The sequence below is a fragment of the Andrena cerasifolii genome, chromosome 1, assembly GCF_050908995.1.
Source record: "Andrena cerasifolii isolate SP2316 chromosome 1, iyAndCera1_principal, whole genome shotgun sequence".
NCBI lineage: Eukaryota > Metazoa > Arthropoda > Insecta > Hymenoptera > Andrenidae > Andrena > Andrena cerasifolii.
The window spans coordinates 32,390,060-32,407,782 of record NC_135118.1 but is presented as its reverse complement, the minus strand read 5'-3'; the positions used below and the strand labels follow the sequence as shown (position 1 = coordinate 32,407,782).

General features: G+C 45.3%; 1 protein-coding gene across 2 annotated transcripts in view; it reads left to right on the top strand.

The window, feature by feature from the left end:
* LOC143375999 (uncharacterized) overlaps positions 1–15,401 on the top strand; it is a 103,473-nt gene extending 88,072 nt beyond the window's left edge. For both annotated transcript variants that reach the window (XM_076825777.1, XM_076825785.1), the window contains exons 3-4: positions 358–417; positions 10,739–15,401. In XM_076825777.1, coding sequence (XP_076681892.1) covers positions 358–417; positions 10,739–10,932 — 254 coding nt within the window. In that variant the 3' untranslated portion in view covers positions 10,933–15,401. The remainder of the gene's footprint in view (positions 1–357; positions 418–10,738) is intronic.
* The last annotated feature ends 2,322 nt before the right edge of the window (positions 15,402–17,723 follow it).

Below are 17,723 nucleotides of genomic sequence, written 5' to 3'. Positions count from 1 at the left end.
CGGAGGGTAGCTACCCTTAAAATACCATAAAGGAACAAGTAAGTAAAACGGCACCCCACATTTTTTGCCTCTGACGTGAGTTTGCGCGATAGCACGTGAGCTCGCGCGACGTGATACCAGTCTGTGTTTCCACCTACCCTTCAGCGTAGCGACTCATCAATCATTTGTTACCGCGGCACTCATCGAAAGTTTCTTCGCGCGCGCGGTTACCAAGCTTGGCCGCGTTCGGAGGGCCATTTTCAAGTTTCGATCGACTCGGTGGTCGATGAGTGTCTTGCTCGTTGGGTGTTCGCGAGCAGGCTCTAGACAGAGTACCCGCCAGGCGCTCATGGTGCTCGTAACTGTTTGGTTTTGCAGGTTGTACAAAGGTCTACACGAAGAGTTCGCATCTGAAGGCGCACCAGCGGATACATACAGGTGAGTCGATTTCATTCGGCGAATGTCCGAGATTGTCGGGTAGCTGGTCGAAAGCGGTTTAGAGGTAAACGGGAGGCAGGGAAGAAGGAACGGCCGAGGTAATTAGGTATGTAGCTCATCTACGAAGCGAGACGAAGCGTTTGAAAGCGCGAGGTCGAGCACTCGGCGTGGGCAGGGCGCGGTTCCCGCAGCCTCTCCTTCTCTCCACGGGCTCTCCTCCTTTAACCTTCGCATCTGTCTCTCTTCCTAGCCTTTCCGTTCCGCGCGAGCTCTCCTTCTCCCTCTTCCTCGAATCTTTCCGTCCTGCGCGCGAGAGCGCGGTGTCGCGCAAAGGAGCCTCTATCATATGTAAACGTATAAGGAACGCATGAAGCGTGGTATGCGACTCTCCGCTCCGTAGACTCGAGCTAGCGACCCACATCCTGCCCGTATCCAAACACGCTGCTCGCTAACGCGCTCGTACCTACACCTACGTGTATTTATACGCGCTCTCGCGAGCAAGCTCACGCGCGCTCCAGGGATCCCTGGCTATCGGCTAGAGCCGCTGGAACCTAGAAACACGCGGAATCGTCTCTGACGCTCTGAAGCTTCTACCCCGCTAATCGATCACGGGTCGATTGTCAAGCATCCTCACGCCACTCTGCTCTGGACAACGAGTCGAGGAGGACTCGAGGCTAGAGCACGGATAGAGTTACCTACTATGTCAGGAAGCGGGATGATTTTCGGTCATTAAATCAGTTGAATTCGTTTTGGGTGAGACCGGTGCGCCTATTCCTGTGATAATTTCAAAGCCACGTCACGACACTCCCAGGGCAATGAAGGAGCACGTGAAAAAGGTAGCTACAATTAGCCGAGGCGTTTCCATGAGGTCTCCCTCGGCGCGTTCCTTCGCGAACGAAATGTGGGAAACCAAGGAAAGTGTACCTATTATAGCGTAAATTGGGGTGGCGCGATTTCGTCACTCGGTAGCTGGCGAATTCCAAGAGAACGACGTCCCGGACTAGCAACCTATAGAGGCCGCGAAGTTATGAAAATGCCTCTACTTCACCTGAGCGAGAACGATTGAAGGGATACCGAGGTAGGCGAATGTATCCTTTGCGGCACGGTATTCGCCGCTTGTGAATGAGCACGCGCACCCGAGTAGAAGCGCAGCAGCGCGGGAGAAAAAGAGCGACGAGGAGTATAGGTGTGAGCCGACACGTTGAATTGGTCCATTCAGGATGCATCCTCGCGACTCGATCCATTGGCGCATTTGCCGGCCCGCCTTTCTGCCGACCGCTACCAGCCACAGACTATAGTAGAGTTTAAGTTTTCGCTAGACCGGGTGGATTAGGCAGAATTTGCCGCGTGGTCCAGTTAACCATACGGCGAACAGCCACGGATCCTTGAAACCGGCAGAGACGCGAGCGCGGATGTTCGCGCAGAAACGCATACGCTCGCCTCGAGAAGAGCGGAATACGCGTGCACGCGTGCCCACTCGACAGTCTCTCGAGGAATGCCAGGCTAAAGGCATCTTAAGTGCGATGTACCACTTTCGAATTGATACCTGGAGGTTTTGCGGTAACCCGTGATCGCACCGTGCCGCGTCGAATGCGCTTCTACGTGGTTGCACCACCTACATCACCTACACCGGGACGGACCTAGCAAAACTGATGGAGGCTTAGTAAATTTCCACCGCTCGATCGATATGTATTCTTTTCTTCGCCGCTGAGGCAATTACCAAACACCACTCGCAAAGGTTTTACGGGCTCCGGGGTAGGTTGCGTGAAGCTTTTTCGGTAGGTACACTACTCAGACTACTCAGGCGCTGTGTAGTCTATGCTTTGAACGTGCACCGGAATTAGGTAGCGAATTAATTTTACCCAAGCACTACACAGTTTTTGAATTATTACCGCGTGCTTGTTCGACTCGATAAAGGGACTATCCCGCGGTTCATAGCGCAGCTAAATTAATAGCAGCCCGAGCTATGCGACTGGCTTATCCACCTCTCGTGTCCTCCACCTGCCTGTCGCGAGCAAACGATTTGCGAGTTAGCGCGTGTCAGCCGGTCTCCTCGCGAGATTCCAACGGATCGCTGGAAAACACCGCGACTATCCTGATTTACTTCCATCGGAAGGGTGGAGGGACTCCAGGATCCGGAATAACTTCGCAAATTGCTCTAGTCCCAGGCTCCTATACACACCGTGTCACTCATGGTTCATCCTGCGCAATTAGTCTACCATTCGTTTCTCTGGGGTCCTCGCTGGTTAGACAAAGTCGTCCTTTCCAATCTTAACAAGCTGCAACGAATAAGTTGCAACCAATATCATCCTTTTCGAGTGAAAATGCTTTTTCGACTATACGTATCTCTCTAAGCCATCTCAGCTTGAGAGCTTGAGTCGTAAATTTGCGGCAATGGTGACAAAAGCCACGTCGTTTCATCATTTACAATTCCCTTTGAGGATGAATTTCAGTGACAGTCTTAGCCAAAAGTTAATCAATTTCCAAGATATTAATAAGGCTTTTTCCTTTGATGAGGACCGGTCAGAAATGGCGGTGGTGTATTTTCATCGCAAATTCAGTAGAACTGGCTCTTACTTTTAATTTTATTTTGTCACTTTCTTGAATATTTGATCTTCTATCAGAGACTTCGTCGACATTGGATTTTCGGAAGGCGAGTGCGCGCGCGCGTGGTGTTCGAAACGGCGCGGAGCGGTGAATCGCAAGGGAAAGGCAGCGGTGTAGTTAGCGGGTTGAGAGCCTCGGGCACGTGGCTATCGTCTTGAATGAAGTGAACCGAACCGAACCGAACAAAACCGACCCGCCCCGTACCATAAGTCCTCGCGAGTCCCGCATTCACCATTCTCCCCGGCGCACGCGCGCTCCGGCGCTCCAGCGCCTGATGTACCACCTTTGCACACGCGCGCACGCATGTACGCGATTCGCGCGGCTCGTCTTATTCCCAGCTCCGACCCGGCTCGACCCGACCCCACCGCAGAGAGAAAAAATATCGGTCGATCGCTCGTAAATTATATAGCGTCCGAGGTGGAACGTCTATATTCGAGGATTGCTCGGCCAGCGGTGAACGGACGACGATCGATTCTCAATCAACCCGAAGGTATTACGGCGCGGTTAGTTTATCCCACTAATCCAGCCAAATGCGTTATACCCGGTGTCAAGTCTACGCGGCACGTGCTTTCTTAACAGGGAAATTTCGTGCGCGCAGAACGATACCACCAGGGCTTCGTGCGAGACAACCTTAGGCATGAAACGTCGCCTTATTTTCTTTCTTACTGCGCACTCGCAGCCAATGTTACCGAGATTAAAAGCGAAAAGCGAGAACACGGCGTTTAGGAGGAGGAAACGGATAAGGGACTGCCGAAGGATAATCCTGACGAGTTTATTCTCCAGCGCAAAACGAAAAGTGCTTTTGGAGGTAAGAGCGCAAGCAGGGCCGCATCTAGAGGGCGCCAGCAGGGCAACTGCCCAGAGCGGCAAATTTGGTGGAAAGAGAAAACTAAAATAAAAAACGACTTTTGAAAAAGCGGTAGAAAAGTAGATGACACTTGTTTGAATTTAGTATCAAACTTATCCATTGTGTTTACCACCCATGTAATTACTATTATTCTACTTAGGGAAAGGTACCTAGGGCGACTGTACCTAATATCGCCAGGCATAAGTGAAATCGCTGTCAATTGAATAATAATTGATATTTTTGCATGCAGTTCGTTTCAAAGTAAAGAGAAATTGTTCAGCTTTCATGTAGCATAAGTTAGAATCGCTGCAAGCTACAAATTTTTAATCAGGAGTCAAAAAACGTATGATATGCAAAAATCGGGTCCTGAAAAAAGTGTACCTAATATCGCCAACTCAAGAAATATTGATTAATTCATGTATATTGGTATGAGTTTTTAAAGTCATTTTCACAGGTGCTTTTGTTATTTCTTGCTGTATAAATGTTTTTTTATCCATCTTTGATTAGGATTAGGTTTAAAAAAATGTTTTTTTTACAAAAATTTAGAAGCAGGATTTTTATAATATTTTATTTTTGGCGTTCGGAAATTGGACAAATAAAGTTTATTTCGATTGCTCGCACATTTCGTGACCTCACCTGTAACAAATATTACATCGAAACCATTGTTCTCCGGTAGGCGGTATTGAGAACACGTATACTGCTAAAAGAAAAACGCTATTTTCATTATAAAAAAATATTTGAATCGATTACAGTCCTTAAGTACGTCATTAATTAGGTTTATCTAGTAGATATTCTTGCATTTACGGAATTATTAGACTTACCTTCTCCGAGTGTGATGTAAAATTGTGGCAGTCCAATAAATTTGTTCACTATTAAGATTCACTAAAATACTTCTCTTTCTGTAATTGTTGATCACATGATGCAATAATTACAGTATGTCTTCCTACATATGTTTAGGTACTAATTCAGTGCATAACCGAAAAATTTTAAAGCTTACTTTGCGAGATACAGCGGGTGGCGATATTAGGTACAGTCACCCTATATTAAAGATCTTAGATTTTTCCCTCTTACATTTATTTTGTTTCACTCGTTAGATCCTTTTTTAAAATTTAAAAAAAAATAGGTACCTACCTCGTACCTATATCTTATACATAAATTTCTTCCAAAATAAACGGCATTTGTTATTCATCAAATGTCTACAAAAAGTTGAATTCTCTGTGAAGAATTATATTCGAAAATAATTATTCACAATTAAATATAAAGGGCGACAAAAATCATTTTTTCCCTAAAGCGGCGGAAGAGCTAGATCGGGCTGTAAGCGGAAGATTCGAAGGGTTAACGAGCGACATCGACGCGCCCGGTGTATTACCGTCGGCGTATTATAAATAAAGCAACTAACCATCCCGTTGCAAGTCGCAAGTTGCAACACGCGTAGAAACACTGGAGGATCTGAGAAACCCTTGAAAGACGAGCCGTACGTGGGCTGAAACGCGCGCGTACCATTCCAAACAATGCTCGCAGGCGCCTATTCAACATTCAAACTTTTCACCGACCACGTTACACGATTGATTTTACGCTTCGACGCGAATCCCGTTTGCAGCTGAAGTCACCGCAACAGGCTATGCAAAGCGTACCTACATTTATGTGGCAAGTATATACACTTTCAATTCCGTAATTGAAGGCGTTGCCCTTTCCCAGTGCTTCAAATGCAACTTTCCGCCTTCGAATTCGCGTATCGGTCTTCTCGACAATTCTGCCTGCCGCTGGGATCGGTGAAAAAAAGTGCGTTGGAGTGGGGGTTCTCGAACGGTATCGTTGCGCGTACGAATCTAGACGCGTGCCGAAGCGTACATTCGCAGGAGGTCAGAATCTCTCTCGCATCATGGGAGGAACACGCAACGGAACGTCTACAAGCTATCGCGCCGCGCGAACACTCGCACGCAACCGAACGATTGGCACGTAAGCGAGAAGTCTCACGGTGTGGCGCGCGCGCGCGAGCGCGAACGCGAGGGAGGGGGGGGGGGAGGCAACATTCCTGTTTCATCCACACTTCCAACTTCGGCATCCTTCTAGCGTGTCCTTTGCTCGCGATCGTGTTTCCCGCTTTTAAAATTCAGCCACCCCGTTTTTTCCACTCTTCCCTCTGCCCACCGATCGAGCTTCTTACCCGAGCAACGTTGCGACGCTTCGTGACTTTGTCAAGACTTCGAGCAGCTCGAACCCCTGAGAGGAGCAAGCACGCGTACAAACGCGTCTCTGGAACTCTATATTCCGGATTTCGATTTCGCAATCCTCGAGTCGGACGTTATCGGAATGTAGGGATGCCCCGATTTAATTCCGTTACATGTAAATACTGATATATCGGCTCACGAATAGCGTTACTTTGTATCGATATTTTAGGCAACGATATATCGGTGCGTCCATACTCTACTTACGACTCGATGTTGCTCTTCGACACGAATGTATAATCTTGTGACATCTGGCGGGCGAGGGGGTTACTACGTTCTAATCTTGACAACCTAGAATGTACTTACATAGGGTAGACGTCCCAGTCACTGTGCCATGTACCTATCAGTGTGCTTTTTTATTTAAATAAGCCGTACAAAAAACTAGCTGAAATAAATAAGGAAAATTTTTTTTAAATTAAATTAAGCAGTGCGACTGCTTAATGATGACACCTAACGCGCCAACGAGTGTATTAATTACTGATTTTTTAATTTTTTTTCTCAATATCGTATCGATACGCATTAATATCGATACTAAAGAAATCAAGACTATGTCCGGCATCCTTGTCGGAAAGTGATAATTTTCTTTACTTTCTTGTAATATCCTTATCGGACTTGCCAAGCGTTACGAATACTTCTGTGGTCATCGAGTAACACGCAAGGGTAAACTTTGACGTTCGCGTGGCCGATAAGAAGAGGTTTAAAGAAGCAGAGCTTTCGGCGAGTGGTTTTAAACGGGAAGAAAATAGGGCTAGGGCAATCGTGTATTCGGAAAGCGATCCGTTGACTCGCGCGGCGTGCGCTGCTACGGAGCGGCTCGGCCGCGGCGTGGTGAAAGTGATCCGAAATTAACGGGGACGCGTCGAGGCTCGTAGGCGTCACCGAGCCAAGAGGCGCGCACGATTCAGCGATACGCCGCCACCTGGGACGTTATCAACCTCGTAAAAACTCGTCTCGAGTCCCGACCGATGCGAGAGAGGCGATTCTGAATTCTGACAATTCGATCGAGAGTCGAGCACAGACACTACCAGACGCGAGACACCGGCTTCCCCCACCTCGCCCACCTCACCAGCAATCTAGTGACTTTTTCGCGATGAAGAGTGGGCCTTCCATTTCCCGAGTCGACTTCAATTAATTATCTACGGCGGAACGAACTGCAAAGCGATGCTTGAGAAGCATCTGAGAATAGAGGCCGACTGTGGAGCACGAGTAGAAACTGGTGGAAAACGAGTGAAACGGAAACTTACCCACTGATCGTTGCGCTGTGGCGTTTTTGCGTAATGGGTTACCGTTCGCAGCGGTGACGACAGCTAAATAACGAACGACTCGTCGCTCGATCGACCGCAAAAACCTGCCAGCGAATCCCCGATCGATTGAGGTTAGACGTGCCGGAAACGCAACTCGTCCGGCGCGGCGCGTCGACGGGAAAAAGCTGAAGCGCCGGAGAAAAGGGGAATTGGCGTTAAATTCAAGCTATCCCGTGCAGCCGCGAAAGAACTGGATCCAGCTGTTGTCACGATCCAAGAATTACCGATCGAATGACTTAATACCTGCCAATTAGATGACGGCACGGGAGAAACCACTGTGCTTCTCTATTTTTGCCGCGATCGGTTTACTTGTACGCGGCCGCAGTCGTTCGTGTTCACGAAGATGGAAAGTTTGCGCTTAACCGATTTAGTGTGAACATCGAACAAAGTGGTCTGGATCGGTTTGGAGGAAGGCGAGACAGCTGGTGATGGTCGATGAAGGAATTACCGTGGACCGGTATTTCGTAGGTTGTACCGGGGGAGCCGGGGACGCTCGCGATAAATCAATTGCCATAAATCTCGGAGCTGACGCGCTGGCGCGAACAAAGAAAGCACGGAGGACGGAGGCACGCGACAGGGGTAGCTGTTTACGAAGAAGAAGGGCTATTACCGAAAGCTGCCTTCGAGCTGGTCCTTTTCTTTGCCGTCTCGTCTCGAAGAAATCTCCGCGGAATTCTCATGAACGAGCAATACCGTGAATGGATACCGCTCGTGGTGGTAATACCGATTGTATGGGAGTCGTGCGTGTGGCTAAGACCGGTTAGGGTCGTCTCCATAGCGAGAGAGAGCCGTTTCGTAGAGGAGAACGAGTCAGCGGCATGCGTGGGCGTATTTCTCAGCTATCGAGTCTTCTCTCACTGTTTCCCGATGCATGGGCTTGGGCATGCACGCCTTTGCTGCGCCTCCACACAGTTTCCCTTCGTTTATCCAACTTCCGATACCTTCGCAGCCTTTTCCACGCTGCTTTTCGCACACCTCGGAAAATACGTCCCCGTTAATTGAAGTAAGGGGAAGAAACAGGGAACGTCCATTTTTCCTGATTCTGCGATTTATAGCAGATTTTGTTGGCGGTAACTGGGACTACGGAACTGTCGAATCACAAAGGGTTATAAAGTTCAAATAAGATGACCCCCGTAAGATAACATTAAAAACAGAAAATGTGCGCTCTGCACTGGAACAAAATACGGAATGCCTCCGCTCTTTGCCTAAGCAAGCTTCTGTCGTCAAGGTAGAGCAAGAAATTATTTAAGAAGAGAATTATATAAGAAAATTAAATTCATTGAACCTTCTCTCTTTACTGATGGACCAAAGTACTAATTAGTATTAATTAGTATTAGTATTAATTACAAAGTATTAATTTTAAAACTTAATTTTCTCCATAAAGCAGTTTTGTGGCATTTTCTTTTTCGTTCCCCTTACCCTTCAATTCACCTCTATCTTCCTCCACCCTCTCGACACGCGCACTCTTCTAAGTTCTATTTGTCCTGCGCATTATTAAATAAGGCGGAACAAGTACCTACCTATAGCGATCGTCGCGATTATCGCCAAGGGACATAGATTCGAAGAGGTTAATGAATTCGAAAACGTGTAGACTAAACCCTGAATTATATGGTGACTGATTCCGAGAGGCACAATGGAATGCACGCGAGTAAATAGGTCTGTTGCGAGCGCGCATTAGAGATGCTCGTTTAAATAGCGTTTCTCGCGGCAGCCGCGGAAAGACAAAGTCGGCAAAAGTAATTAGTAAATTGGAATGCGAGTAAGCGGTGTCGGCGGTGGGCAGGCTAGCGTCATTACGCTCGCGACCTAACTGCAAATATTTTCGCACGCAAGCTTTATAATTAAACCCCGGCAAAAAGCAGTTCAGCTGTTTTACATGCTTATAGAAACTTGAATCGCTTTCGATACGTAAACCATTTAATCTTCATCAAATGTTTCTGGTTTTCAACCCTTAGTTCTCTGCTCGTCGGATGCAGAATCCATTTAACTGAATTTCATTCATTCATTTCCACAGATTCTGCTCTCGTCCTGATTTTACCCTTAACTGGTATACTGTTTTTGGCAAACGTGACTGGTACACTGGGGTCGTGGCAGACCCCAAATAAAAAAGGACACAGAAATTTGTAAAGTCGACATTAGATCATCCTCTATGAATATTTTGTTCTTGGGTAATGTATAAAATAATAGGAACGTAAAAAGTTAAACTATTAACTATAAAATTAATTAGAAATTCAGTTGACAAACTTGGACAACCAAAAATTTTGCAGCGAACTTTGAGTGCTTGTGGTCACGAGCGACCCAGGATACCAGTTAAGGGTTAAAATTCTTATCTTCAAGAAATAATACCGATAATAAGTAACGCGTCTAATCTGATATTAACAATGTACTCGCCATCCGAGGGTTAATATAATCGAAATTCAATTAATCCTCGCCAGCAAAAGTGAGATTCCTTGCGTGACAATCGAAGTACAGTTCACATTCGCACGAACGTTCTCTTTCCGAACTGATAGAAACGCCAATGACACGGACGAGTAGCTCGAGTGCAGAATGCTATTGGGGAGGCTGATTCGATCGGTGTCGCATTGAGTATGAGTACGGATGAAGAGAGAAGGGTCCTGGCACGGGCACGAATGGCCGAGTGAATTCCATAGGTTCTGGCGAGCCGCTGCGGTGCGATTCGTGGGTAGTTGGGCTAAAGAAAGGGACCTATTAAAGAACAAAGCGCTGCTCTTTGCGACGGCGATAGGTAGACGAAGAACCTTAGGCTACGAGAGATGCCGCGCTGACCTTTAACTGTACCCGCATGCCGCAACACGCTCACCTGTATTCTAGCGCAATCCGTTCGCGTTCTCGCAGTACCGATCCTGCTCCTGTTCCTACTCTTCTGGCGTTGCCTCGCTGCAGCCGATAGAACTGGCTCGAGATGCATATGCTTCTAGTCCAGTTAACTCTTCCCCATCGCAACAACTCGTCGGCGAAACAGCAACAACGGCGCATCGAACCGTTAAGCAGGGCAACCACGAGTTACCTCGACGTTCCAAGGCCCCCCCTCTGTAACGATTCCTCCTCGAGACTTTGGGAACAGCGTGATCTTCTTTCCGCGAAATATCTCAGCCCGAAGGATCTCATGCTAGCCTTCGAGGAATTTAAAGCGGATACTTGTAATCGTGCGCGTCTGTCGCCGATTTCACGCGCGTGAAAACGATAAGTTCAGCCGCGAAAGGATGAGCAGCGCGGCGCGTTTCGCATGCGAATGCAAAACCTCCCCGCTAGGCGACTACGCCTAGTGAAAGTAAGAAAAAAGAGCGGATACATTGTTCCCGTTTTAATTGCAGGTGAAAAACCGTACCAGTGTCAGTGGCCGGAATGCGAATGGCGGTTCGCCAGGAGCGACGAATTGACTCGTCACTATCGAAAGCACACCGGCGCGAAGCCATTCAAGTGCGCCGTGTGCGAGCGCTCTTTCGCGAGAAGCGACCACCTCGCCCTGCACATGAAGCGGCATCTCCCTAAGCAGCACGCCAAGTGACCGCACCGACACTCGTCGAGCTCTCCGACCTCGAGCCACTCCTCGGACACGGACACGGACACGGACACTGTTCCGTCGATCCTCCATTCGAAAGCTTTCCCAGTCGCTTCCAGCCAAGAGGAAACCCTCGCCCCGTGACTCCGCTCGGCTCGAATATCCAGATCGAGGCGAGAAAACACCGCCGGGCCACCTCCGTCGCTCGGTTGCCTCGTTTTCACTCGCCGTAGGTATTCCATTCGAGCGGGCGTGCGCGCATCATTCAGGGGGGTATTCTCGACTAGAAGGTCACTGTTTTGCCTTTAGGGACGACGCGATAACAAAAATTACACAGTGCTTACCGATGAGCATTATCTACGGATATTTTTTTACATTTCAATGGGCAGTAAACGAAATTTCAGCCATATATAATGTAAAGAAGGAGACAGAAATACTGATAGAAAGGGAGAGAGAAATACTGAAAGAAAGAGAGAGAGAAAAATACTGATAGAAAAAGATAGATAAACGTTTAGGTTATGTTACTTCCGGTTTTCCTACAAAATGGCTGCGGTTGTACCGATCACTCCCTAGAGGATAGCTAGGGCAGTAAACAAAATTTCAGCCATATATAATGATAATTAATGGGGATATGGGTCATATCGTTAAGCGTGCGCAGAAACAAGTTGCATCATGGTGCCCACGATTCAGGCTGTTCATCTAAAAGAACAGAACCAAAAGGATTTTTAATCAGTAAGAGTGTAGCTGCAGCCCTTAGTAGATTTACAAAAATAAATAAAAAAAATCACAAAATGCCGAGACTTTGAATTTAAACTCATTTCTTTGGCGTCCCTTTTTCGTCTTCAAACGGCTGCAAACGTGTGAAAGCAAAACTCTCTCGACTCGATTCTAGTACCGACTAGAATTATATGTTTTCTGGAGATGTAGATACGAAAAAGTTGGACCAGAATGGCCCGCTAGAAGGTCAGATATCGCGCGCGCCGTGTACGAGAAACCCAATTATGAGAAAAACTGATATCTTCATTGATTATTGTTATATACAGCTGAGATTTTTTTTACAATTTATTGAAATGGTGATAAATACCCGTGGATAATTCTCATCGGTTAAAACTGTGTACTTTTTTTATACGTCGTCCCTGAGGATACAGGAGCTCGCGCCTCTAGGCAGAAATACCTCCTTAATCGCAGTTGTCAAATTTAGTCGGCGGTGTACGAACGTTGCCGTCTCGCAGTTCGCTTTCCTAGAGAAAGATTCGCCGCGCAAAGAGATCGGTATCGCTGCCACGTGATTCTATATCGTTAACCCGACCGAGCCGATAGAACGAGGAAGGATTTCCGCAGCCTCGATTACCCCTTTGCAATTCAATGAATCCTCCGGTTAGGCGCGCGGCCTGTTATTAATAAATTACCGATCAGCCGGCGCATCGAGAGGCGCGCGTTGAGCAGGATCGCAGTGGCTGGACCACTGGCATCGTAGCTGCGCGTTTCTTTTTATTCGCTTGCCAGCAAGCAGCGAGAAAGAGGGAAAAGAAGCGAACGGCAGACTAAATAAAAGGACGCCCGGCTCCGGTTCGGCACTTAACGAGTAACGAGCCGCATGTACGAAAGAGTACACGGAAGCGTAGGTGCTATAAATTATCGTAGCGTTTTAAAGAGTTTCGCGACTTAACTTAAGCGAGTATTTATCTAAGTTAGCTGGAGAATTTCCGCTATAAATTTTCGACTACCTTTACGAGAGAAGACTCTGCGAATGGGAAGAATCGGGCGAGCCAGCGAAACAAAACCTGTCGAGCTGTTCGGTAGACGGTGCGTGCTCGCTGCCGAAATCTTTCCGACGGCCGCGCGTGAAAAGTAAAAGCATCGAAATTTTTTATTCGCTTCGCGTTCACAGTTTGAAAGTTTTCGGCAATCCTGCCGGGCTTCTTAACGATTCTTCCGCGTGTTGCTTAACAACTGCCTTGCAGCTACCGTAGAATTAATCGTCCTTCCGCGGGCTACCCGAATTTCCCACGTATTCGCGCGTGCCACGCGCTTCTTTTTGACATTTATACCTACCGAATGATACTCCGAGCGCATTTGAAATTTGCATTTGATACCGGTTCGCGTGCACCGCGTGGAAATTGCCGAGCAAAAAGTCAACCGAGCACGCGCTCCTTGCGATCAGGCGGCACGAAACTCGGATCTTTCGAAGCGACGTAAGTAGTTTTTAAGGAAACGCGTCGTTACGGCGGTCAACAGCAACGGGCGTTAAATTAATTCGATCTGAGGCGGCGCGAGTGTATCGATCGCAAAGTTACAGGGAAAAAAAAGACGTTTACTTATTCGAGTACGTGTACACGCTGAGCGGTAAAAAAAAAAACGTGAATCTACGGCATGAAGTGAGTCCACTGGGAAATCTGTTTACAGCGGGCTTCGATCGAGCGAACAATCTTACGTTACAGTTTCGACCGATTTTCAGCCGTAGAACCACTAAGTTTCTATTTAGGGTTGCCAGTTTTTTCCAGGAAAATATAATACTTTGCTACGTTACAACATCTTATTCTTTAAATGTATATTTTCCTGTGCATTTTGCATTGTTAATTAATTTATTGTCTGTGGCAAATATGTCTAGGGTTTGATTGCACTGAAAGTCCAAATGAAGATATATCAAGGGCTCATTTTTTTGTGTGAGATAGACTGGCTCTGTTTCTCTCTTCCTGCCACTTCATTATAGAAAGCATCCCCTCTGTTAAAGTTTCATTTCGCAAGTTAAAGTTTCGATGTTGCCATGGAATAAAGAAATAAGTAAAAATTATTATTATTATTGACAATTAAACGGGCATTGCCCAATGCAAAGCACAAGTTACAACGACGTGATAGGATTTTCCTGACACAATAGTCTGAAGAGCTTCCAACTGAAAGAGGAGCTACTACCGGAAAAGAAGTCGACACAGTCTACATAGGAGCTAGCACTGAACATTAAGCGATTCATTGGATCAAGTGACCCATATTTAGATTTGAATTTGCGGTACATGAAAGGTGGCGTTTTTCTGACACATCTGGTAGGAGCATATAGATCAACGAGTTCCAGTAGTGCAGACAATTAATTTTCACTCTTTACGATCTGAAAATTATAGAATTTTATGGACCTATCAGAAAGAATATAGTACGGTTGGCAACCCTACTTTAGATCCCTTCGTACCAACTGTCTGCTGTTCGCGCCCGTAACGAGGAGTCTGCATCAACTATATAATAATAGTGGAAAATCTCGGTGCGATCTAGGCGTGAGAAGAATCGATATATCGTGATGCCTTATGTACAAATTCGCGTAGGTACGTATATGCAGGTATGCGTGCATAAGCATAAGCATATGCGCATACACATGTACGTACATATAAATATACGTATTATCGCGGAGAAGCTGTCACGTCGCATTCGTTGCGGCTGAGAGATCTATGCACTTATGTGTGTATACGTGTAAAAAAAATGATAGATACCCGATACCTATGTAGTTAGTGTAATATTATCTGTATAATATTCGATTTAAATAATCGGATCGACGATCGGCGCGTTCGTTGGTCCACAAGTTTATCGATTATCTTGTTTACCTTTTTCGACAACGTATGTAGTGCGTGTAATGCATAGCGATAGACGAGGAAACTTTTAGTCTCGACTTAAAAGCGAAAAAAAAGGAGGCTCTTTATCTCTCACTCTCTTTCTGTCTCTTCCATTCTCCTCCCCCTTTTTGTACTTCGAAGCGATACGAACGGCCGAGAATGTGCCGCGAGCGTGGAGGGGTGTTGCGCGCAAGATGTCCCAACTCGAGTGAACCGGGCCAAAGAGTACTTAGAAATGTTAAGGAGACGTTCCGGTCCATAAAAGTAGGATCTTCACGAATTAATTGAAGGAGAACCACCGCAGATAACTTGATGGGACTTTTTGCATTGTATTAAGGATGTGTTAAACTATAGAAGTATATATTTTTCCTGTAATTAATCATTGCGAATGGCACTGGGGAGTCGTTGAAGTGGAGGCGTCAAAAAATTCATTCAAAACGGTGGGACTTGTAGCGCCTAAACCATTGGTCTTAAATAAGAATCAACGGCAGATTATTAAAGGGCATGAAATTCGTTGCCTGGACAAAAAGTGACATTTTTTTGACAAATTAACGATTTTGAAATCACTTTTTCCCTATGTTTTGCGTACTTTCAACGTCTTTAAAAAATACAATTTTTCCAAAATTTTAAAATGTTACAGGTTCCTCCACTGCATAGAAGTATATTCTTCAAAATAAAATTAATTACAATCAATTCGGATCATAACTTTTCGAAACATTTATCCCACCAATTTGAAGAGCGCTGTTTCGAGAAAAACGCGTTTAAAGTTTTACGCGAACGCCGAGTGGTTGGGGTTTGCCCGCGCATTCGCGGCGACTCAAGTGCCTCCAGGAATATTTCGAATTTCAAAAATTGAACATTCGAAAAGTGAAATAAAAATTGATTTTCCGACTGGAACGTCCCCTTAAGCGAATGGGTGCATTTTTGTACCAAAGAGTCTGCCGCGATTGCTATACGCCTCCTAGTTCGGAATGCTCTCGAGAACTTAACATCATCGAAATCTCGACGGCGCGGCGCATTGCGCGCTTTATACGCCACGTCACGCAATCGACAGAGTATTTGGAATTATTTTGCAAAATTATTGAACAGAACGTCTGCAGTGCCACGCGGATGGCCGTTTTACGGCGCGGAGCGTCGTTGAGGTGAATTCGGAGTCGTCTCCTGTGTCGGGCTATTTATGTTCAGCAATCTCTCGACAGAAGTTGCAAGTATGAGTAATCTGTTACGCCAGCAGAAACGACAGCTCGTGGAAGATACGTTTATCTTTTCGTAATTCGAGATAAAGGGTTAAACACGATTCGCGACATTCTGCACCACGTTACCTCATTTTTGCGGCACCGCTCGCCAATTCCCAAGCAAACCTTTCGTTAGTTCGTCTGCTTCGCCGATATTAATCTTAACACAGATATACCTCATTTACGAAAATAGAAACTCGGGCGCAATCGCGACGAAATTTTCATCCATCTTCCTACACGATTTCCTACAATTTTGTTCATAATGTTTATAAAACGCTGTACTTTGTGTGTTGTGTAATTTAAATATACGACGATATATGTATGTATCCACTTACTATATGTATTCATTACCTAAATGCTTGATTGTTCTTCCATCTGCAGGAAGTGACGTTCCGCCACTGTGCACGCGCATGCGCGCGCGATAAACCGGCCACGCAATTCAATCTCCGCGATTCTTTGCTTTCCCATGTAAAATTCATGTTTAACATGATACGAAAAATTTTGTCGCGGTTGATCCACGATACCTCCACACAACCGGTGTGAAAAATTATTTTGCAGCACGAAAACGTAAGAAACTGAGACGAACATATATATATATATATATATATATATATATATATATATATATATATATATATGAAGGGTAGGGGGGGAAACGAGGAATGTCCATTTTTCGTGATTTTGCGATTTATGGGATATTTTGTTGGTGGCAACTGGGTCTACAGAGCTGCCGAATCAGAAAGGGGTATAAAGTCCTGATGCCTCCGGAAGATAACGTTAAAGTTTTGGTATACTGGTTAAAAACAGGTAATGTCCACTCTGCACTGGAAGAAAATACTTAACTTTCTCGGTAAAACTGTTTTGTGACATTCCCTGTTTTCCTCCTTCACAATGTTTATCCATTTTTTCATTCGCGTTAATGGAATTTATAATTACGTTATCACGATTGTACTTTGCGAATAACGTTAAAATATCGCTGGCGTCGCATGACAATTGAAAGATTTTAATTAACCTCAATCTAGTTGAGAGAATTTTGTGCTACGGTGTTGGTAGCGCTGCGTTGTTGCGCGGCCTTTTATAGTGATTCTGAATTCTTAGTGGAGAATTGGAACGCGGGTTGATGACCGTGGAGCGTTTTTCTGCTCGGAAAATGTGTAATATATAATAAAAATTCAAACAAAAGGAACAATTTGAATTGAAACAAGGAAATATACTTTAATATTGAACGAAAGCAGAATTTGAATTTGATAAAAATATGAAATTCTCAAGATTTCAATAACGCGTCCGTTCAATTTCGTCGTTGGCTGCAGAGTGAACGCTTTACAAAACCAATCGGTTAACACATATTTTGTTAATTACAAAATGTCCTCAGATACTAAGCGCCAATCAGACACTTATTAATAATGAGATAAATTATTTGTTGATACATTTCCTCTCCGTTGTAGATTTTTTAATTAACAAGCGTTTAACATCTTTGCGCTGACTTTGGACATTAAGGGATAAAAGTGGAGTTCAAATATTTAAACATCCGTTTCCAGGTAAGTATTGATTAATTTATAATCTTATGTTATGTTTACTAAAAACATTTCTAACTGTTTTTAAACCCTTTGGACTTATGCTAACTTCACTTTTACTTCCCTTTCCTATTTCATTTGTGTAGCCTGGCCGTCAGCCGTACACGCCATTAGGTTTGTGGGGATATCCAATTAAGAACGTTCGTTATTTTTAAGAGAGTAAGAGAAACACGTCCAAACTGATCGAGGACAAATTATACATTCTGAACAAAATAACTGCTTTATAAATATTAAACAAAATCTTAGATACCAATAAAAATTTACAATAAAAGACATCATTCCACAAATTATAAATTCGCGCGCAAATCAATAATACAGATAGACAACATACCAACACAAAACCCTACAAGCGTTGAGTGCTGCAGCGACCTCTACATAGGGTGTGTTTCAAT